At 43.0% G+C, this 24496-nt stretch overlaps 1 protein-coding gene across 3 annotated transcripts in view; it reads right to left on the bottom strand.

The window, feature by feature from the left end:
* The window catches only part of nyap2a (neuronal tyrosine-phosphorylated phosphoinositide-3-kinase adaptor 2a), a 95548-nt gene extending 71170 nt beyond the window's left edge, over positions 1–24378 (bottom strand). The window contains exons 1-6 of one of the 3 annotated variants that reach the window (XM_025898416.1): positions 23850–24374; positions 22147–22189; positions 21913–22051; positions 21542–21758; positions 16383–16693; positions 12940–13974 (exon numbers count right to left, since the gene is read on the bottom strand). In XM_025898416.1, the coding sequence (XP_025754201.1) occupies positions 12940–13974; positions 16383–16693; positions 21542–21744 (1549 nt within the window). In that variant the 5' untranslated portion in view covers positions 21745–21758; positions 21913–22051; positions 22147–22189; positions 23850–24374. Of the gene's footprint in view, positions 1–12939; positions 13975–16382; positions 16694–21541; positions 21759–21912; positions 22052–22146; positions 22190–23849 lie in introns of all 3 variants that reach the window. The other 2 variants (XM_019347592.2, XM_019347591.2) reach the window with 2 other exon arrangements.
* Between the last annotated feature and the right edge of the window lie 118 nt (positions 24379–24496).

Genomic DNA, 24496 nt, shown 5'->3' with positions numbered 1-24496 from the left:
TTGAAAGAGTAGTTGTCAAACAGCTAACAGATCATCTGCAGAGGAATGGCTTATTTGAAGAGTTTCAGTCAGGTTTCAGAGCTCATCACAGCACAGAAACAGCTTTAGTGAAGGTTACAAATGATCTTCTTATGGCCTCTGACAGTGGACTCATCTCTGTGCTTGTCCTGCTAGACCTCAGTGCAGCGTTCGATACTGTCGACCATAATATCCTATTAGAGCGATTAGAACATGCTGTAGGTATTACAGGTACTGCACTGCAGTGGTTTGTATCATATCTATCTAATAGACTCCAATTTGTACATGTAAATGGAGAGTCCTCTTCACACACTAAGGTCAATTATGGTGTTCCACAGGGTTCAGTGCTAGGACCAATTCTGTTTACATTATACACGCTTCCCTTAGGCAGCATCATTAGAAGACATAGCATACATTTTCACTGCTATGCAGATGACACGCAGCTCTATCTGTCCAGGAAGCCAGGTAACACACACCAATTAGTTAAACTGCAGGAATGTCTTAAAGACATAAAGACCTGGATGGCCGCTAACTTTCTGCTTCTTAATTCAGATCAAACTGAGGTTATTGTACTCGGTCCTGAAAATCTTAGAAATATGGTATCTAACCAGATTCTTACTCTGGATGGCATTACCTTGGCCTCCAGTAACACTGTGAGGAACCTTGGAGTCATTTTTGACCAGGACATGTCCTTCAATGCACATATTAAACAAATATGTAAAACTGCTTTCTTCCATTTGCGCAACATCTCTAAAATTAGAAATATCCTGTCTCAGAGTGATGCTGAAAAACTAGTTCATGCATTTATTACTTCCAGGCTGGACTACTGTAATTCATTATTATCAGGATGTCCTAAAAACTCCCTGAAAAGCCTTCAGCTAATCCAAAATGCTGCAGCAAGAGTCCTGACAGGGACTAGAAAGAGAGAGCAGATTTCTCCTGTTTTGGCTTCCCTTCATTGGCTTCCTGTTAAATCCAGAATTGAATTCAAAATCCTGCTCCTCACATACAAGGTCTTAAATAATCAGGCCCCATCTTATCTTAATGACCTTGTAGTACCATATCACCCTATTAGAGCACTTCGCTCTCACACTGCAGGCCTACTTGTTGTTCCTAGAGTATTTCAAAGTAGAATGGGAGGCAGAGCCTTCAGTTTTCAGGCCCCTCTTCTGTGGAACCAGCTTCCAGTTTGGATTCAGGAGACAGACACTATCTCTACTTTCAAGATTAGGCTTCAAACTTTCCTTTTTGCTAAAGCATATAGTTAGGGCTGGACCAGGTGACCCTGAATCCTCCCTTAGTTATGCTGCAATAGACGTAGGCTGCCGGGGATTCCCATGATGCATTGAGTTTTTCCTTTCCAGCCACTCACTATGTGTTAATAGACCTCTCTGCATCGAATCATATCTGTTATTAATCTCTGTCTCTCTTCCACAGCATGTCTTTATCCTGTTTTCCTTCTTTCACCCCAACCGGTCGCAGCAGATGGCCCCGCCCCTCCCTGAGCCTGGTTCTGCCGGAGGTTTCTTCCTGTTAAAAGGGAGTTTTTCCTTCCCACTGTCGCCAAAGTGCTTGTTCATAGGGGGTCATATGATTGTTGGGTTTTTCTCTGTATTTATTATTGTGCGATCTACTGTACAATATAAAGCGCCTTGAGGCAACTTTTGTTGTGATTTGGCGCTATATAAATAAAATTGAATTGAATTGTTTCTGCTCCTCTGTGCTTGCTCCAGGTTTTCTGTTTGTACTCTTATGGAGAAAATAAAACATAAAAACATGCAGAAAATAAAAGCTATTACCTTATCATTGATTGGTAACTGATTGATAATTAGACACATTCACAGCTGTATTGACTTGTTGTGGACGCGGTCTATTTCATGTTTAAGGACTCTAATTAACAGTTTGAAAAACAGCAACATTAAGGGAAGAATATGCAGTGCCACACTATCAGATGCCAGTGACGGTTGGGCTCAGTGATGAATCAGGTGAGCTGGATTCATGGCTGAATCAAGACATAAATTTTCCTGCTGTGGTCAGTGAGGGAAAACCAGGGGGGAAAAAACGGAGTTGCAAAGGTGAAGTTGATATTAACACACAGGTTTTGTTTCTAGGTAGTTCTGCAGATGCAGGCTCTGGGCGGAGCCAGGAGTCCAACAGATTTAACATGATAATTAAACTGATTTCATTCCCCAACACAGGGTGGCAGAGCTGGAGCAACGATACACGAGAGGAGAATTTCTGATGTTTTCTGAGAAATGATGTTACTAACCTTTTCTTTTAATTTCTAGCTCCGATAAATTGACACATGGGAGTGTCAAAAGGAGGGAATTCGAGTTTTAACATGAAACAATGTTTTCTATGATCATTTTTATGACTTTATTTGTGTGTTTAACAATTTAGGTATGGTAAAACTTAAGATTAAAATGACCCACCAGTTATATCCAGAATCATAAATCATTATTTTCATGTTTAAGCTTTAATGGTTAAAATAAACTGAAACTGTTAAAACGGGTGAAAGGAGGGAAAATGTTTGGATTGAAAATGTTCGATTTCTTTTACTAAAATAAGTGGTTATAATTATTTTCATACACACATTGCAGATGTGCTCATGAGAGTTGGCACTCAGTCTTTTTAAGGTGATAAGCTTCGTTCGGCGTGACTGTCCGGACTGATATATTGTAGGAAATGACTTAGAGTGCAGAGGGGTAACTGCAAACATGCTTACACACATAGATAATAATTAGAATAGTTCTGAGAGTCCCGAACATGATATACTAAACCAACTTTGAATCACTAGAAGAACAATCGATAACAACATTAGATTATCAAGGCTAGGCAGAGAGGTGTTTTCCTTTTCTGTCTTTTACAGAGGAAGGAGCAGACACCAGACGAGGTCATGGAGATATGAGGATCCTTCGCAGCAGAGACAGACACAGAGACTGCCAAGACAGTAACTGGGGTCATGTCGTTTGGGGTCCTGCTAGTCACGAGAGGATCCCATAACCACAGCAATAACCACGAAGGGGTTGGTGGAAATCCAGAAGCACCAGACCAAGGAGGGTCTGGCTAAGAAAGGGAGACTCGGCTGAGCCCCCCCCCAAAAAACATAGATCCCAGCCAGCCGGGACAGAATAAATACCCTGATCTATGCAACGAACTAGCCCCTGAGGTTTAAAGAAAAGAAGAGGAGAAGAGAGCAGAGAATCGCCCGTCCCGGAAGATTAGTTGTTTAACTGTAAAGAAGGTCAAAAGCCCCTCAGACGGAGGTTTTAGTCTGAGCACAAAGGTGATAGCAAGAAACAACCAGAATGAGGATCAGGGGAAGCTGAAGAGTAATGGGAGATCTGAGAATTAGGTTTAGTAGTAGTCTGTGATTTTTATGTTATGACAATTGCCAAAACACAGCAGTCATCCCATATATGGTCCACCCGTTAAAGGGGGACAGAGGGCCAAAGAGGGAAAAGAAGCATAGAGGACTGACACCTAGTGGGTAAAAAGGGTGTGTCTTTCATTCTCAAGAATACGGCCCCGGGTGGTTCTGTAACTAGAACCCTGGGAAGACTCGGAACATCATTTAAAATAATAAATGCATGAATACTTTGGAATTGATAATCCGTTGGAGGAGTGGATGACGTCTGTCCTTGGGCAATGGAAGGGTTGTATTAGGTCCATTAGGGTTCCTTATTCATTTTTACAGCTATTTGGGTAATTTGTGGTGGTTGTTGTGTGCCTTCTATCCGAGGATTATTAGTAAGGTTGGTTAACAGGGCAGTTGGGGATCTGATGACAACATGATGATGCTTGATGACTTTAGTAGTGTTGATCTGATCTGATCAGATCAAAGGAGGGAGTGTTGGGATTAAATAATTTGCAGTGCCTCAATAATGCTATGCTTTTTATTAATAAGTGTTATGAAGTTATATAGTATAGTATCAAGTGGACACAGCCCTGAAAAATAAAGGCATCAGACCATGTGTCCTTGGGGAGTAGAAAGCTGTAGACTCTCGCTCACGCTTGCCTGGGAAAATGTAGATAAGAGGGGACCATCTCTAGTGGAAAGTTACTGAGACACTGTTGTTTAGACTAGAATGAGAGAGCTTCTGTAATAAAACTGTTAGGGGCAGGCCACCATTTTGAGATCCGCGGCAACGTGTCATGCAGGACGCATCTCCCTTCTAGAAGAAATAAAGTGTTAAATGGTCTACTGAGCAGTGTTTTGTCCTCCATCGGACCCCTCTGAGGAATCAAAAGAACTCGATGAAGTGTTGATATTTACACAACCAATAAAGCAATATTTAATATATCAGTCTTCATTCTATCAGAAACAGTTATCACAGCTCGTACACACAGGGCTGGACTGGGACAAAAAATCAGCCCGGGCATTTTGACCAGTGACCGGCCCACCATGGTATTATAGGAAAAGCCATAAAGCCTTTATAATAAACTTAAACCTACACCATCCTCCCTATTCTGGTATTCTAAACAGTACTTAGCAAAAATATAAAACAACCAAATTTATAATTACATATACCTAAATAATAGGGTTACCAACTGCCAGCAAAAAAGAAAAGAAAAAACAAAATAGGGAACCAGTCCCCCACCGTCTGCCTCAAGATGCTTAATTGACAAAACCAATTTTAATTTAATGCACGTATAAATCAAATGCACAGAAATCTATTATTTTTCTCCAGGAATTAAATAGATTCAACATATTTCTTCAACAGAATTGCCAACTGCACAGATGGTACCTTAACAAAGGAAAGAATACTATAACTTACTAGGGTATATACTAGACTTAATATTGTTAGTATGCCTGGGTCGTTGACCCAGAGTTTTGAGTTTATTATATTATTTATCATTTCTAGTCTTTGGTTTCTTTGTTAGAGTTCTGTCTTATGGTTTACGTCTCTGTTCCCTCTGTAGCCGTGCCTGCCTGTGAGTCTGTGTCTTTAAGTTCAGTCTGTGTTATGTTTCCTGTTTTACTTTGGAGGTGCGTGTCTTATGTTAATGTATCTGGTTTTGCTTCCCCTGTTTCGTTAGGCCTGATTTGCCCCAGCTGTGTTTCCCTCCCGTTGCCCATTCCCTGATTTCTCCCTCTATGGCTGTATCCCAATTCAGGGTCTGCAGCCTTAAAGTACGCAGCCTCAACGGTCCTCAAGGGCCACGTACTCAAAGACCGCTAAGGCTGGAAGTGCGAGGCTCGTGAAATGGGACGGTCTAGCCTCCGTCGCGCTTCCCAGGTTGCCTAGCAACCATAACACCAACCGCTGGAAACGTTTCATACAGCTTTGTTTGACAGAAATGTAGGAGAACATATTTTGTTCGTGTGTTTGTTTCTACACGAGCTTTGTGTGATTTAATAAGTATCTGAGGCCGAGACCACAGGACTGTAAAACATGATTGTTGGCCTTCATATCTGTACTGAACAGTCATTTAAGATTAGCTAGTAAATAACAATTAGCTAATTTTGTTCATGAGACTAAAGTCAGTGTAAATATGATATGGCCAATATTATAGTTATTATATTAATCATTATAAGTTATTACAGCAGTGAGTTTGAACTCTCAAATCAAATCACTTCTATTGTTAGATCACATGTGCAGGTACACTGATACAGCACATGTGAGTGAAATTCATGTGAGTGAACTCTGTGTCTTCAGTAAAGATTCAAGTTGCAGTTATTTATATTTCCTATCACCTTAAATCTTCACTCAAAGACAAGTATCTTTGACAGTGTATATATAGATGTATTATATATAAGAGACAAACATTGTTCGTTTAATATGTTGGCATTACTAAATTTGGCTCAATGCTTACATATATGTGTAAAAACCAAATGTACGAGCTGTGATAACGGTTTCTGATAGAATGAAGCAGGGGCGATTCTAGGATCAGAGCTTTGGGGGTGCTGAGCACCCAGAGAGCTGCCCATCCAGGCAAGATAAACTTTACACATCACGATGAGACTTCTTCCCCGTCTCTGTCAGTCCCTGCATCCTTAAATGTTTCCAGTTGTCCCGAGTTCCCTCTGACTGTCTCCTTGGTGCATTTAAACCCCTGTTCCTCCCTGTCCTTATCGTCTGTTGTCTTCATCTCCATTATCAGTCATCATATTTTTACCCTCTCTGTTCAAGTCTGCAAATTTCTTTATTAAATCATAAGATTCTTAAATTCATCAAGTCTCTCTGTGCCTGGGTCCTCGTCACAAAACATGACATCACTGTTTTGTACATTTTAACACAATTTAATCCCCACATTTGTGAAAGAAAAGCAAAACACTTTTTTGAAAAGTCTGTAACAAAACCATCAAATCTGATAAAGGTTATTTAAATGCTGCCAAAGAAGAATGGATTGGAATTTAAAAAAAAAAAAAACATATCCTAACCTTAATTACTGCAGGAGAATAATGAATGATGCTCATAATGAGTAAAAAGTAAACTGAGTGCATTTTTTGGACAGAGATTCACTTGTAAAGTGTGTGTATAATATAATACAGATACATAAAAAATACACTCCAAAAATAGAAGAGTCCTTGAAATGTACAAAATATTATTAAAAAATTAGAAAAATGGAGACACCTTGGCCTCTGGTACAATGTATACAATGTATGAAAAGATCTTTAGTGCAGATACTACTATGGCTCTGCAGATTTTTTCTTTTCTTTTAACATATGTCGCCTCACCTTGAGGTTGGTAAATCTCTCACATTTTGGTGGTCAAGTCTCTCAAGCATCTCTTTCTCAACTGACATCACAGCCAGGTGCTGGAGTCTGCTTTGACCCATGGTCCTTCTCAGCCAGGTATGGAGCTGACTCAAGACACTAAAAGACCTTTCACAGCTACAGCTCCTAACTGGGTTTGTTAGGGCAACCTGAATAACAGTTTTCAGTGTGGGGAAGATCTGATTATCCAGAAGATTGTACAATGTTAACATATCTGGGATGGCACCAGCCTCACTCTTGAGCTTCAAAAAGTTTTTGGCAACCGTGACTTCCTCTGACTGAAGTTCAATATGGTAATGCAGTGCCAGGCTGGCAACCCAGTTTTTTTTGCAGATTCTGTATAGCAGCTTTAATATAGGGAGAACACAACTTCCAGATTGTATGAGTAAAATTAGTTGGGGTTTTTCTTTGCCAGTTTAACAGTTTCTGTTTTGCCTGTCACTGTTCCCTGTCTGTTTTCTTACCTGGTTCTTCCTGACCTTGTACTTTCTCCTCATGTTCCCCTCTTTCTTCTCTCCCTCTTTGGACTGACAATCATTCTATTAAGATTACTAATAAAAAAGTCCTCTCTCAGTGTACTTTCAAACAAAAGGCAAATAACCAAACCACATGTACATCTAATAAAAGATCTAAATATTGAAACACTGATCCAACATTATCCTTTATTGATGGATCATTTGATCCTACACTTTTACCTGAATGTGGCTCCTGTTTTTGAAAAAACTTCCTCATATCCAATATGAACCTGGCTGTCTCTCTGCACACACACACACACACACACACACACACACACACACACAACAGGAGTTATAAGGTTAATGGGTATCCAGTCAGTTAGCTAGTTAGTACCTTGGGTTCAATATGCACATATGATAAAATAACCAGTTTCTCTCATTACATTTCAAACAGGACAGCGGTAACAACTTTAGGCTACGGACAATTTTAAGTTTTAGATTTTAAATAGGCTGTATACATTTCAGTGGGAGCAACAGGACGGTCAAATGTCGCTGATTTTACTACAGAGCAGGACAGATTGTAGGGTAGCAAACATCGTCGGGAAACACGTTTTCAACACTGCAGGTTACCTGGGTGTAATGTTTTTCAGCTAAAAAGAAACATGGTCTGACTCCTACCGAACTATATAAAGAGTAACTGAAGGTTAAATGCAGCTAACATGTCCTGTTTTAAGCCAGGCACTAAAACATCCGCTCCGCTGCGTCTCAGCCACTATCGCTCTGACAGCAACGCAACGGCGCTAGAGCCAGAGTAGCTGAGCTGGAACAAACCATTTTGGGAGGGGGGGTTATCTATACTCATCTCAATTAAGTACTGGATGCTTTTTATATTTTTAGTAGTGTGCCACACAAACAACAAATATTGTCAAAAAAGTAAGAAATCTTTGGGGGTGCTTTGATTCATTTTGGGGGTGCTGAAGCACCCCCAAAATGGGCTAAAATCGCCCCTGGAATGAAGATCAGACTGATATATGAAATATTCCTTTATTGGGTGAGAAAATCAGAGCATGTCATAACTGCTTTAAGTCATACAGAATAGATATCAGAGCCTTAAACAGGCTGACTTCTGCTAAATGGGTCAAACTGGGCAGAAAGTATACAAACACATAACATCCTTATAGAATATGATGTAACACTATAGATCAACTTACTTCAGAATATATAAAGCATATAAACAATTACAGCAATAGGATGCAACAAACACAGCAGTGCTACTAATCCAAAATACTCAAAGCTTCATAGAACTGAAACAAACATTTATTTTTAGCTCCATTCTGCTGCTGATACATACTTTAGGTTTCTGAATATTAAACTTGTTGCTGCCTTTCATAGTGTGTAACTTGAAGGCCCTGAGTACTTTCTCCCACACTGAAAACACTGGGATGATCACATTATTTGAACATTACCTAATAAGACTGATTCAGGACAGACAATTAGTGATGTTAAACTTTCCTAGCAGTCCTTCACAAACAGGGAACAGTCTGTCTATTCTCTCCATCTGTCAGCTGCTGCTGGCTCTTCCTCCTCCTCTTCCTCACACACTGCTGAGTTTGTCCTGGTGGATCATCAGGGGTGCAAAGCCTCACAGATGATGTGCAGCAGTGGGTCCCTCAGTCTGTCCTCACTCTGGACACTTGCAGTTGTCACACATGGAAATCAAATGTGTGATAAGCTGCAGGATTCAAACACAAGTGTAACTTATAAATACATGTTCATACTTTTATTCCACAATCAGAGAGAAAGAAACAGAGAGAGAGTGCAGGACAGACAGACAGGTGACAGTCTCAGGTGGACACACTGCTACAAAACAGCACAAGAGAAGGAGGATTTAGTGTTTGTGTTATTACGAGTGCTAAACAAGAAGAGTTCCCAGATGGTCCAGTGGACACATGTGTGACTCCTGTGATTAAAGCATCTTTCTTTCAGCTTAACGAGTGAACCGTCAGCTCGTTCAAACACACATTAAAGTCCGTTTGGCTCGACACCACCGAACAGAGGCAGCAATATAACATAGCTAACATTAACAGTGCAGTGAATCCTGCTTGTGCCGTCATATTCAGGACTGCAAACCGAGCAGCATCACTGACTTTCAGCTTGTTGTGTTTGTGGATATATGACTGACTTTAATTATCCATGAAATCATCACATTCTCTGTAAGATTAAGGTCAACTATTGTATTATATTTTAAAGGCTTTAAAACAAAGTAAACGCTGAAAGTTCAAACATCGCTAATGGCAAATAACTTTGCTGACATGTGGCCAACAGTAATGTTTTAATGTTCCTCATTATTAAACATTTGCACATAAATAAGTGACATCATATTCAGTACTTACGTTTAACAGTTTACTCTTCGGCCGCTCCGCTTCTGCCATCTGCGGCAAAATTATCCACAGTGACTGCCGCGCTATGGATTGTGGGATATGTTGGGCCACGAAGTCTACACCGCCACAGCCTTAAAATTCAGGGAAATGAAGGACACATTTGAGGGCCGCATTTCGAGCAGCCTTTGAATTGGGACAGCCTTTGGCGCGCCGCTGTGATGTAATCAGCCTTAAAATGCAGACTTTAAGGCTGCAGACCCTGAATTGGGATACAGCCTATGTATTTAAGCCCTGTGTTTCAGTTTGTCTGTGTCGCGATCTGCCGTTTACTATGCTGTGTGTTCTGTCTGCTTGCCTGAGTTTATTTGGAGTCTCTGTTTTGTTACCTTTTTTGAGTTCAGCATTAAAGCTGTTTTTGAATTCACCTTTTGCCTCCGAGCGTCTGCACTTTGGGTCCACCATTCCTGCCTGCACACAGCCGTTCCATAACAAATATTTACTGAATACAATAATGGAGTTCTATACATTTTACATCAGATGAAAACTTTGGTTGTAAGATTCAGATAATTATTTATTAAAAGCTAGACATTTTAAATAAGAATAAGAAAGAAAAGTATTTCTTTGTGCCCCCCTTTCCCTGTTAATGCCCTACCTGCCCCCCTGGCAAAACTTTGCTAGACCCGCCCCTGCACACGTAGCTGTCAGCTATCTAGAAATGGATCCTGGTGTTATTTGTCTCTCAGAAACAGCTCATAACGTCCCTTCCACTCATTCATGTCACCTAAAAGGTAAACCTGTTTCTCCATCACCTGTTCAGCTCTGATGATTCAGTAAGGACATCTCCTGGTTTCATCTTCATGTTTCCCTCTCACCAGATATCGGTTTGGATATCTGGTGAGAGGGAAACTGTGTGTTGACTGTGTGTTGACCAGCACCTTTACAGCTGTGGCTCCAGCAAACATCAGCTGATACTAGAAAGTAATATTAAATAAATTATAACAACAGCTTATCAAGCTTAAACGTGCTGCTGTTGTTTAGCGCAACATCCGCTGGTTTCGTCTTTCTGGCGCAATGTGGGCGATAAATAAACAAGACGGGACAGCAAATCTGATCAGCTGATCATTGATCAGTTTCATGATTAAGCAGCAACAGGAAATGGAGGGGGAGATAATGAGAGAAGAAGAGGTAGCTATGCAGCGTAAAGATGCAGAATAACTCCAGCTTTGTGTCTTCTTTTTTACATTTTTGCTGAAGTTCAGGACAAATCGCATTCCTTTACACCTAAATACGGAACTTTAAAGTTCGACCTCATCGGCTGTAATTGGTCCAGCCCAGAGTCGATCATGACCAATTGGCCAATTCACCACCTTTCATTGTTTATACCGTTACAAAAAAAACAAACAAACAAAAAAACTCATCGGCCCATAAAAACGAAAAATCACCATCGGCCCACCGTGCAAATCCCCGGTATGCCCAATGGCCAGTCCAGCTATGCGTACACATATATGTAAGCATTGAGCCAAATTTAGTAATGCCAACATATTAAAATTTGTCTCTTATATATAATACATCTTTATATACACTGTCAAAGACTTGTCTTTGAGTGAAGATTTAAGGTGATAGGAAATATAAATACCTGTAACTTGAATTTTTACTGAAGCTCAGTATTTGACACAGAGTTCACTGCTGTAATAACTAATAATGATTAATATCATAACTTTAATATTGGCCATATTATATTTACATTACCAAAGTGAGATGAATTTAGTCTCATGAGCAACACTAGGTAATTGTTATTTACTAACTAATGACTGATCAGTACAGAAATGAAGCCCAACTATCATGTTTTACAGTCCCGTGGTCTCAGCCTCAGATACTTATCAAATCACTCAAAACTCATATAAAACAGATGAACCAAAGATTTTCTCCTTCATTTCTGTCAAACAAAGCTGTATGAAACGTTTCCAGTGGTAGGTATCATGGCTGCTAGGCAACCTAGGCAACGCAACGGAGGCTAGACCGTCCAATTTCACAAGCCTACGAGCCTCATACTTCCGGCCTTCTCGGTCTTCAAGGACACGGCCCACGTAGACTGCGAAGGCCGCGTCCTCCAAGGCTGCAGACCCTGAATTGGGATACAGCCAAGGAGACACGGCAGACAGGGAGAACAGAGACAAGAGTAACTAGACGTGGAACACGGGGAGGGCAAAGTAACAGAAAACTAAGGACTATAAACTAAGACTATAACATATGCAGAAAACAATAATGAGAATCAAAACCATTAAATCCAACAAATCCAAGAATATACAACTACCTCCCCAAATAATGGCCAACTGCGAGTAAAAGAGAAGGGGGCGAAGAAGAAATTATATAATAGTCATGCTGTGAGTGAGACAATGCAGTGCCTAATAGCAATAGATAAATATTTTTAAAAAAAGAAAGAAAAAGTAGTCGGTCTGACCTGGGTCCTGGAGAAAACCCCAAACCAGATGAAGGCCCTAGCATGAGCTGTGGTCAGAAGTAAGCAAAGAAGGTAAACTGGTTACAAACTGACCCAGTTCCACTATGCCTGGTGTGTGGGGGAAATTATCAATATGCTTTTTGTGACATTTTTGTTTGCTGGTGTGCTGTGTGATTTGATTATATTTCTGAGCAGCTGACCCAAAGACCATTAGAGACTGAGGAGGCATTCCAGGCGGGTGTTAGGGTAAATAAAGACGGACAAGCTAAACACAGTTTTTCTATCGTCTTTTACAGTTTTAGATTGGGAGATAAACTGGACACTTCAATGCGCTGAACTTAATTTTATAATGAACATGGTTTGACTGGGTTTTGCTTTGTATTTGAGATAAGAAACCGCAGTGTGTACTCAGTGTTACACAACAGGTTGTAAAACTGTTTAATATACTTTTCTTTCAGACGTGTGGATGAGCACCATTGGGCAATAGCAACAAGTCATCAACCTCTGGGACTAAAATTAAGCCAAGGCTCAAATCCCTAAACTTACAGTTCCTCATACATCCAGCAGGGGCTCCAGCAGTGAGTCAGTCACCATAGATTTCCATGTTAAAACTTCACAGCAGAAACAAACATGTTTACAGCCTGAAACACAAGCTGCTTTGGCCTCTGTGGATATCCCCCTACATAACAACTGTATGGTGGAGGGTTATTTGTCTCACCTGCTGAAATTGTATTAGGTTTAAAGTTTGCATTGTTAAAGGCGTGGGCCATTATTGTGAATGTGACCTCAGGTTTACTTGCTCTGACTTGTAGTCCCCCAGCACCCCCAAAAAACAAACCTTGTCCTTGATGTGCATCAGGTATTATAATATCGTGTTGATGCAATACTCTGCAACTCTCTTACCTTCACCCTCCCTGCTCTTCCTCCCTCCTGACCCCCTCTTCATCACCTGTCTACCTGATGCAAACAGGTTGTTGAGTTCGTCTAGTGGACTTGTTGGAGTCTGTGACCTCACGGACATGTTCTGCATGGACCCATGTGTGGAGGAGGAGTTACTGAGTTTAGCCCCTCCTTCACCTGCCCTGTGTGAGGATGATGAAGATGAAGATGAAGAGCGAGGCATACTTCCTCCTGCCATCAGAGTGTCATACGGCGGTGGCCTCTTCAGGCTCAGAGGTGTTAGTGAGCGTCCCATGCTGACAGGAGATGGGCATGCTGACTGGCTGCGGGGGTAACCGTGACCACCGTGTGTGGTGCTGGATGACTTGTAAAGGCTGGAGGGGAGAGGTGGAGCTGAGGAACGACCAGAAGATGTGATGGTGTGAGTGGAGGGCATGTCCCGGTCTCGTTCTTTGCGGTAGTGAGTGGAGCTCTGCGGCTGTTCAACACTGCCCGACTTGCTGTAGGAGACGTTTTCTAACATTGGGAGGCGGGTGACGTCCAAAGGGGTGAGGGGGGACTCATCTGAGTTCGGGGAGCACTGAGCGGGGGCAGGTGGGAAGATGAGCAGTGGTGGGCGGTGAGTCAGGAGATTTGGGAAAGGTGGAGGAATGTCACAGAGTGAGCCGCGGGATGACCAAGCGTCAGGGTCAATGATGGCAGCATTCGTGTCCTGCAGAAAGTCTTCCAGCATTGGGTACTTCATCTCCTCGTACACCGATTCGTTCTGGTCGTCCTCCTCTGCCTCCTGACCTTTCAGCCCTCGCAGGATGTTTCCCACCATCTCAATGTAAACTGGCTCCTCATCATCCGTGTCCCTGGATGCTGAACTTTGACTTTGGGATGAAGATTTGTCCCATTGCAAGGAAGGCTTCTTGTTGCCATGGTTACGGATGTAGCACTCATCAAAGGAGGTGCTAAGCTGAGTGTTGGGATTCCTCTTGGGTTTAGGTGGAGGCATCTTCTTGGAGGCATCTTCACAGTGGAGGAAACATTGAGCTGCAGACAGACAGTGAACAACTGTCACAACACTTCTTCCATACCTTCTGACAACTACAAATTCCTTAGAGAACTATTTAAATTCAAATGTAAAGGCAGTCATTTTTTCAATAATCTTACCGACAGAAGAACTAGGATTACTTCAGACAGATACAATAAAAATATCTTCTGCTTTTCAACATAGTCATAGGGATGGGAATTGATAAGAATTTAGTGAATCAGATTCCATTATCGATATGACTTATTGGTTTTCACTGACTCCATTATGAGAGTCGCCACCATCTCTAAGCAGCATATCAAAGACATTACATTCATGCACATGAATGACATGCTGTGGATGGGTTAGGTTGGTTAGGTTGTGGATGTTGGAGGTATTTCTGCTCTTTGTTGTGATTCGTGTTGGGGTCATTACTCAAAAAAGTCATTCTTAAAATGAATGCAGTACATAACGTAATTACTCCCAGGAGGAAGTAATTCTTTACACTACTGGTTACATTACTACTACTACTACTAATAATAATACATTTTATTTAAAAGCGCCTTTCAAAACACCCAAGGACACTGTACAGAAAAAATAAGACAAGCTTAAAAACAGGAAATGAACATAATAATAAAACAAAGTTTAAGAGCATGGAGAAGTTATACAGAGTAGGCTATTTTGAACAGGTGGGTTTTGAGGGTGGACTTAAAAGGAGGGAAAGAAGTGATGTTTCTGAGGTCAGGCAGTAAGGAACTCTACTATTACTAATACTATTGCATTTCTCAGTAAAATGACCTGAACTTGGTGAACTTTACCAAGGAGCCAGAGTGACAGACAGCATTAGCATGTTGTCTGTGCAGGTGTTTGCAAAGAGCTGAGGTTGTGTTAGCAACACAATGCAGCTGTTTCTGTCCTGGATGCAGTTTGCACTTTACCATCACGTTCATGTCCTTTTGTGCAAGAAAAATAAAAAAGTTCTGTTCATATGTATGCTGTAAACTGCCCTACTATTTTCCTCCTCAAGAGACAAGCAGCTGAACAATTCCAAAGAATTCAACTACTAGAAACCGGTTCTTCTAGAGAACTGGTTCTCGATTCTGATCCCTACAGTGTCTTCATGTAAAGGTCTAAGGAAAGGCTTTACACACTTCTTTAATAATAAAGTCAGGTGAAGTGAAACACATTGAACCTCTCCTTATGAATAATGTCCATCTGAGGCCACAGCAACATCCTCACCAATCCTACATGGACCAATAGGAGGTCATGAACAATGTTTTGCTGATGACACCCAGTTATACCTCTCTTGCAGACCTGACTCCTCCCTCCCACCTTCCTCCCTTTCAGAATGTCTATCCGAGCTAAAATCCTGGTTTACCTCTAATTTTTTAAAGCTCAATGAGGATAAAACTGAGATCCTCCTTATTGGCACCAAATCCAACCTTTTAAAGGCGAACCATTTCTCACTCACGATCGATAACTCCACAGTTTTCCCTTCTCCTCAGGTTAAGAGCCTTGGTGTCATCCTAGACAGTTCACTTTCCTACAAATCTCACATCAATAATCTCACCCGTTCTGCCTACTTCCATCTACGCAATATTAACAGATTACTTCCTTCTCTTTCCACCCAGTCTACGTCCATTCTTGTCCACAGTCTTGTTACACCCCGTATTGACTATTGCAACTCTCTTCTGCATGGTCTCCCCCAAAAATCCCTCCATAAGCTTCAACTGGTTCAGAACTCTGCTGCTCGCATTATCACCAGAACCCCCTCCTACCAGCACATCACCCCTATTCTTCAGGAACTTCACTGGCTCCCTGTGAAATTCCGGATAATATTCAAACTTCTTCTGCTCACCTTCAAGGCCATTCATAACCTCGCTCCTCCTTACCTTTCTGACCTGTTAACCACTACCTGTTCTGCCCGTTCACTTCGATCTTCCTCTTCTATCCAGCTTGCTGTACCTTCCTTCCGCCTCACCACCATGGGAAGCAGAGCTTTCAGCTGCTCTGCTCCCAGGCTGTGGAACTGCCTACCCCCAGAAATAAGAAACATTGGTTCTCTCCCCCAGTTTAAATCCCAACTCAAAACTCATCTGTTCAAATCTGCATATTCACTGTGAATCCACTGTTTGTTAATTTTATCTTGTGCTTTTGTTTTATTGTTCTTATTTTGCCATTATTTTACTATGTGTCTTCCTATTGTAAAGTGTCCTTGGGTGACTTGATAGGCGCTCATAAATAAAATTTATTATTATTATTATTATTATTATTATTATTATTATTATTATTATTATTATTATTATTATTATTATTAATGTTTATAATGAGACCTTGCTTTGGCCATCACCTGAACATCAGTCCTGAACATGCAGATCTAATTTGGTGCCCAAGTCTCCAACATGTGAGACACGTGGTTTTAATGACTTACCTTCAGCCTGTTCTAGCTTCTCTTTGGTGTCTTGGTGGTCTCTTCTTGTAACTCCACCCCCATCCACAGTTTCGGAGCTGCTGCTCAGTTTGGTGTTGGGATCTCTCTTAGGTTTGGGTGGGGGTTGTTTGCGGCTGCTGTTGGAGTCATCTTCACCTCCGCCCACTGAGTGGAGGGACTGGGATCTGACGGTGAAGCCCTGGCTGGGTGGGGGCAGTCGGTCCTGTGGAGCTGGCATCGTCATGAAACCCATCCTGAAGTGTTTCCCGGAGTATGCCCCATCCGAGGCCGCGGCAACATCCTCACCAATCCTGATTGCACCAAAGGGAGATCATGTTAGTGTGATTGTCCGATAACACAACAGCTTGTAAAATAAATACAAGACACTCGTAATGTTTCTGAAGAGGTGATGCATTAAACTCTTATTTACATTTAAAACACAAAAAAATGTCCATATATATATATATATATATATATATATAACCAGCAAAGGTGTACTCTCAGTGGCAAGGGAACAATAACAGAACGGCACCACCAAGGCTGGAGACGGAACAATACTGGAAGAGCATATGGGAGAAAGACACAACCCATAACGGCAATGCTCAGTGGCTAGTGGATCTGAGGGCAGACCATAGCGACCTCCCTGAACAGGGTCCAGTAACCATCACAGTGGCAGACATCCAAGAAAGGGTCTCCAGTATGAAGAGTTGAACAGCACCAGGCCCCGACATGGTTCACGCCTACTGGCTGAAGAAGCTGACTGCACTCCACGAGCGTCTGGCAGGACAAACGAACCAGCTGCTAGTTAACGAGAGACACCCGGAATGGCTAACCGAAGGTCGGACGGTCCTGATCCCCAAGGACCCCAAGAAGGGACCGGTCCCATCCAACTACCGACCAATAACCTGGCTCAGTACTACATGGAAGCTCCTGTCAGGCATCATATCGGCTAAGATGAACAGGCACATGGGTCAATACATGAGCGGGACACAGAAAGGGATTGGCAAGAATACCAGAGGCGCAAAACACCAGCTACTGGTAGACAGAACAGTCAGCCGAGACTGCAAGACCAGACTGACCAACCTGTGCACTGCCTGGATTGATTACAAGAAGGCCTATGACTCAATGCCCCACAGCTGGATACTGGAATGCCTAGAATTGTACAAGATCAACAGGACCCTAAGAGCCTTCATCAGGAACTCAATGGGGATGTGGCGTACAACACTAGAGGCCAACTCCAAGCCCATAGCACAAGTCACCATCAAGTGCGGGATCTACCAAGGAGATGCTCTGTCCCCACTGCTGTTCTGCATAGGCCTGAACCCCCTCAGTGAGATCATTAACAAGACTGGCTACAGATACTGGCTACGGATACCGACTACGGAACGGAGCGGTTGTCAGCCACCTCCGGTACATGGATGACATCAAGCTGTATGCCAAGAGTGAACGAGACATCGATTCACTGATACACACTACCAGGATATACAGCAATGACATTGGAATGTCATTCGGACTGGAGAAGTGTAGTCGGATGGTAACAAAGAGAGGGAAGGTAGTCAGAACTGAGGGGATTGAACTACCAGAAGGCAACATTGCAGACATAGAGGACAGTTACAAGTACCTGGGGATCCCGCAAGCGAATGGGAACCATGAAGAGGCCGCTAGGAAAGCTACAACCACCAAGTACCTGCAGAGGGTCAGGCAAGTCCTGAGGAGTCAGCTGAATGGTAAGAACAAGATCCGGGCCATCAACACCTACGCCCTGCCCGTGATCAGGTACCCTGCTGGGGTAATAGGCTGGCCAAAGGAGGAGATAGAAGCCACTGACATAAAGACAAGAAAGCTCCTTACCATGCATGGAGGGTTTCACCCCAAGTCCAGCACCCTGAGGCTGTACGCTAAGCGGAAGGAAGGGGGCCGGGGACTGGTGAGTGTCAGCACCACAGTCCAGGATGAGACAAGAAACATCCACGAATACATCACGAAGATGGCCCCAACTGACAGCGTGCTCAGTTAATACAGAAACCCAAGAAAGAGGAGGAAGGCGAGGAACCATCATGGAACGACAGGCCCCTGCACGGTATGTACCACCGGCAGATAGAGGAGGTGGCTGATATCCAGAAATCCTACCAGTGGCTGAACAAAGCTGGACTGAAAGACAGCACAGAGGCACTAATCATGGCAGCACAAGAACAAGCTCTGAGTACAAGATCCATAGAGGCTGGGGTCTATCACACCAGGCAAGACCCCAGGTGCAGGCTGTGTAAAGATGCCCCAGAGACAATCCAGCACATAACAGCAGGGTGCAAGATGCTAGCAGGCAAGGCATACATGGAACGCCATAACCAAGTGGCCGGCATAGTGTACAGGAACATCTGTGCCGAGTATAACCTGGAAGTCCCAAGGTCAAAATGGGAGATGCCCCCAAGGGTGATGGAGAATGACCGAGCTAAGATCCTGTGGGACTTCCAGATACAGACGGACAAAATGGTGGTGGCTAACCAACCGGACATAGTGGTGGTAGACAAACAGAAGAAGACGGCTGTAGTGATCGATGTAGCAGTTCCGAATGACAGCAATATCAGGAAGAAGGAACACGAGAAGCTGGAGAAATACCAAGGGCTCAGAGAAGAGCTCGAGAGGATGTGGAGGGTGAAGGTAACGGTGGTCCCCGTGGTAATCGGAGCACTAGGTGCGGTGACTCCCAAGCTAGGCGAGTGGCTCCAGCAGATCCCGGGAACAACATCGGAGATCTCTGTCCAGAAGAGCGCAGTCCTGGGAACAGCTAAGATACTGCGCAGGACCCTCAAGCTCCCAGGCCTCTGGTAGAGGACCCGAGCTTGAAGGATAAACCGCCCGCAGGGCGCGCTGGGTGTATATACACATATATATACATATATATCTCAGCTGATCTTTGTAGATGTATGTTTCTTATTGTGGAAAAATAAAAGTTCTTTCTATATCATTTATTATCCAGTTTACCATTGTAAGGAGCTTGGAAAGCGACTGGAATTCTTTACATTTCGTGAAGATGTTTCACCTCTCATCCCAGAAGCTTCTTCAATTTTAAAACCAAATGTGGAGAGGCCCAGGTATTTAATCCATAGTGGGGATTGTCCTTTAACCCACTGTTGATCATTTGCCTCATCACATGAGCCAACAGGTCAACAGGGTGGGTCATTATCACCAGAGGCTTTGGTTGAAACCACTGTGACACCCTATCATGTGACAAATTGAAATGACCTGCCTCACCCTGTTATGACCCACTGAGATCACCTGACACAAGATGTGAGTGGGGTTTGATGCACTTTGGAAGGGATATGAAAACTGCATTGTAGATGGCAGACAGTTGGTGTGGTAAGAACCACCCTCTGTTCAAAGATGGTCTTTCACAGTGGACATAGATGCTTCGTTCAAACCATCTGTCTTCTCTGTCCAACATGTGCACACTGGCATTCTCAAAGAGTGACCTTTGACCTTTAGATGCAGATGAACAGCTGAGTCTTGGTCTGTCGAAGTGGCTCTTCTATGTTGTGCATTTATGAAGGGGCTGTTTGGTGTCTCCAGTATAGAGCTCTGAGCTCTCCTCGCTGCACAGCTACACTACGGTGTTTAGTTTGTGTCTGAGTGTGTGGCTGGTTCTGAAGGACACTGGGACGTTGTGGTGGGGAAGTGTTTTTCTGATAAACCTGCTACATGAGGGACGATGATGATGATCTGCTTGTCTTTCTGATTCTCCCTCGTTGGTGTCTGACCTGCTTTAATGATTTGATGGCGACAATCAAACGACATGTTTCAAGGACTTCCTTTACGCTGTGTTCCTTTTCTTTCCCTTCTGCTTTATGGAAACGTTTTCTGCCCAGTCTTGAAGGGTCCTGATTACTCGGTCCTAATTAAACATCTTTATGAAACTTAAAGAAGTCCAGTTGAAAGGGTAGAAAGCTTTAAGTTCCTCGGAGTCCACATCTCGGCCGACCTTACCTGGTCCACAAACATCTCCCACCAGGTAGGGAAACCACAACAAAGGCTGTACTTCCTCAGGAAACTACGTCAGGCCCAATTACCCCAAAGACTGCTAGTAAACTTCTACCGCTCCACCATTGAGAGCCTTCTGACTTACTGCTGCACACTCTGGTTCAACTGCTGCACTGCGGAGGACAAGAGGAAACTGCAGCGGGTGGTGAGGGCAGCAGAGCAGGCAATCGGCACTTCACTAACAGAGACATCTATACTGGCAGACTTCAGCAGAAAGCCAGCATCATCATCAAAGACCCCTTGCACCCTGGACACTCACTTTTTTCCCCCCTTCCCTCTGGTAAACGCTACAGGTCCATCAGGTCGAAGACAAACAGACTCAACAGAAGTTTTTACCCACAGGCTGTCAAACATGCCCTACCTCCACCCTGATTGGAGGATAACTGCACTGCCAACACTCGTGGACATTACACCTTATTTATAAATCGTATTTCTGTTTATACTTCAATGCAACCAACACCCTTACCTCTTTAAACTGTATTTATTATAACATTATTTAGTATAGTTCCAACAGCACCCCCCACTCAATGTGCAATATCATCCCCCCCCCCCCCCCCCCCACACACACACACACACACTCAATGTGCAATATCACTGATCACACTGCACCTCTCAGTGCACCTGCTAGTTAGATGGCATGTATGTGTATGTATATAGATGTAAGCGTGTATGTGGAAATATGTGTGTGTGTGTATGTACGGATGCAAATATGTATATATACATATATGTATGTATGTGCGTGTATGTTTGCAGGTGTATGTATAACTTGTACATATCTTTCTTGTGTAAATGTAAATTTGGCTGTTATTGTGTAAATACTTACGCTATTGTGTGCTTCACACACATGGAGAGATGCCAAACTGCCTTTCACTGTTCTTGTAACAGTGACAATAAAAAGCTATTCTATTCTATTCTATTCTATTGTTTTGGTTTCAAGCTCCTTAGATTACCATCACCTGGATGACTGAGAACCTACACAGACATCCAGTTTACCAGAAGTATACCATATCTAAGCCCATATGAGGTCTGTGTGCTTAAGAAAAGGTCGGAAGAGTTTTCTATTGCGGTTTAGATGGGTTTACAGGAAACAACATGGTCTCGTTTTAAGGTTTGATGCTTTCTACCTCTTGATGCTTTCTTCCTGCCGTCTTTTTTTCTGGTGTTTTTCATGCAGGTACGTCCAATTGGTCTGGTTGCGAATGCGGTCGCTCTCTCTAGCAATGTCGGAGGCGTTTTGTATCACCAGACCATCGTATATTCGAAGTCCACTGTCCTCCACGTATTGGAAAAACCTCCTGAATGAAGATCCTTCCTCCTGTGATGTCATGACTCCCTAATAACCTGAGAGGAAGAGCAGAGAAAATCAGTTCACAGTGTTTGTTCCTGTTGGCAGTGCAGATCATGTTTGAATGGTGCAGGGCCACCGGTTAGATCAAAGGTCAGTCATCATTCTGAGAGTAAGCCAAAGATGCTTAGTATAACTCATGAATTCCACCTTAAGATTGTTTAGAAGCTGGAAAGCAGCAACGCTGGCTCGTGTAACATCTGCTCACATCTTGTTCAGTTCAACTGGTACATCCACAAATAGCAGGAAAACCTCAGAGCAGAAGCAGGACAGTTCAGGTGATGTTAGCCTGTCCACAAAAAAAACAACACATTTCTGGATTATTGTGACTTATTTCTGTTTTAGTCATCTCTCTTCTGCACAGCTAGGTCTTTGGATTCCCACCTGTGAACGTCCTGATACCGGGGAATGCTGATGATGTGGTCCTCTGTGAAGTGTCATGCACAAACAATAAAATAAACAGCTGTTTTTTGTGATTTTATTAACGTATACATTTTCCCTTGAACTTATTGTTTGTTGATCTCTGCCTTGACATGCAACACTATTTGCAATTAGTGATTATACGTTGTGTGACGTTGACCATTTGAGTAGGTTGTGTGGGTAAGCTGCAACACACTGGGATTAATAAAGCTATGTGGATCTGAACAGCAGCAGCATCATTAGCAGCGACTTTTAGCTCTAATTGTTCAGATCAGACATCAGTGATTTTTATTTTCAATTACAGAGTGAGAGTTCTCCGTCGACAAACATGTTTTCTTGTCTCTGCTTCCAGGATGCATTTCATTTCAACCAGCCAAGAAGGTTTTATATCACTTTTGAAATGTAATAATTTTGTATAAATTTATTAAAGTAATCATCTGAATATGAGGGACGTGGCTCACTTTTATCCATCTTCATCATGAAGGCTTCATGTTTGTTTTCCCTGACTTTTAAATAAAGTACTGCTTTGAATTCATCTCGCCATATTGATCCCCTCCCCCACCTCTCTGTTTCTCAGCATCCATCTAAAAATGGAACAGGGAGTCAGCTGGCAGTAACCTAGCAACAGCAGCATCTCTCACAGGAGAATGATGTAATGCTTCCTGTAAGCGGGTGAGAGAGGAGACACAAGGAGAGGATGAGGGGAAAGATTCAGATTTGCTACTCAGGGTCTCCCCTTTAGGATCTGTCAAGGTGGAACTGCTTCACACGCTGAGGTGTAGCAGCCTCCTGAGAGGTTTACTGACTACTCAGTCCTTTACACCACTACCCACATTAACACATACAGCTTCATTACAGATTCTGACCCACCGCACACTCCTTCTGGCTCACAGGTTAACATAACCAGCATGTCTTTGTCGGAGGAAAAGGGAATACCAGACTCCTCACAGCAGGAAGCTCAAAACAGGAACTTTCCTGCTGTCAGATGGTAGTGAAGTCATGTTACCTACAGTACAACAGGCACTGTTCAGCACTGAGTGTTTTTAGTTGATCCATCCATCCTTCTGTCCGTCCATCTGTCCATCCATTAACATATATATATATCCATCCATCCACACATTATCCTAACTCCTTAGCCTACTTTGGAACATGTGGGGTGGTGCCTATTCCAGTATAGATGGGGTACACCTGGACAGGTCAGTAGTCCATCACAGGTGAAGCACAGTGATGTAGCCACTGATTAATAAGGGCCTCTCTGACTGTATCTCTTTGACTTAGGTATGAACCTTCACACACACACACACACACACACACACACACACACGTTTTACACAGAATCACTTCCAATCTGAACTTTGACCTTGTCTTCTTAGGTGTGTTCACCTTTGTTTTTACACTGTTTACTCATGACTGACAGACATCCCCTTCAAAATAAAAGCCAATCAAATTAAGAAGTTTCCCCTTACTCTAACCCCAACATGGCAGCCATATTGAAGTGAAATGCTGCCGTTTCAGGTTTCACTGAAAGGCGAGAAGGATGTGAAGAAACTGGATATTTTGAACTCACTTTATTGACACTGTCAGTGGGAACAGCAGCAGCTCGAAGACAAGCAGAAAGACTGAAGAGATGAAGGAAGACGACACTGAAGCTGAATGAGGAGCCTTACCTGATGACCAGCAAGGATTCAGACTCCCTCTTCCTCCCACTCTCCCTCGTTCCCTGATTCGATCCTATTTCCTTCCCTGCTTCCTATTCTTCTTTTCTTGTTTCAGTCCTCCTTTCTTTCCCCCTTTTAGTCCTTGACTCCTTCCTTCCCTCCTTCAGTGCTCCCTCTGCAGAAACAAAGATGGAGTGATGAGGCTTCTGTTGTCCTCTCAGATCTCTGCAGCTCAGAGGAAATGACAGATTTTTTTGTCTGCAGCGACGTTAATCCAGATCCACCCTTCAATGCCGCTTTCCTCCCCCTGTCCTTCCTTTCCTTCCTCTCCGCCTTTCTTCATTCATATATCCTTACAGTTGTAATAACCACCACTCAAACGCACACACACACACACACACACACACACACACACACACACACACACACACAGTCACACTCACACACCCTTCACCCTCACACACACACATCCCTGACGATGGTCGCCACAAGAAACGAGAGGCTGAAACCACGGCAACCTGACAGCATCCTTACCCTGCTGGCTCCTCCCCCTATTGCTGAAGGGTGGGTGCGTGGGGATGGGGGGTTATAAGGAGGGTGAAGAAGAATGATGAGAGAGAGAGAGCGTGTTTTTATGTGTAAATGTGTGTGTGTGT

Source organism: Oreochromis niloticus, linkage group LG14 (genome assembly GCF_001858045.2).
Source record: "Oreochromis niloticus isolate F11D_XX linkage group LG14, O_niloticus_UMD_NMBU, whole genome shotgun sequence".
Lineage (NCBI taxonomy): Eukaryota > Metazoa > Chordata > Actinopteri > Cichliformes > Cichlidae > Oreochromis > Oreochromis niloticus.
Note: the sequence above shows the minus strand (reverse complement) of the source record. Positions and strands in the feature narration are given on the sequence as shown.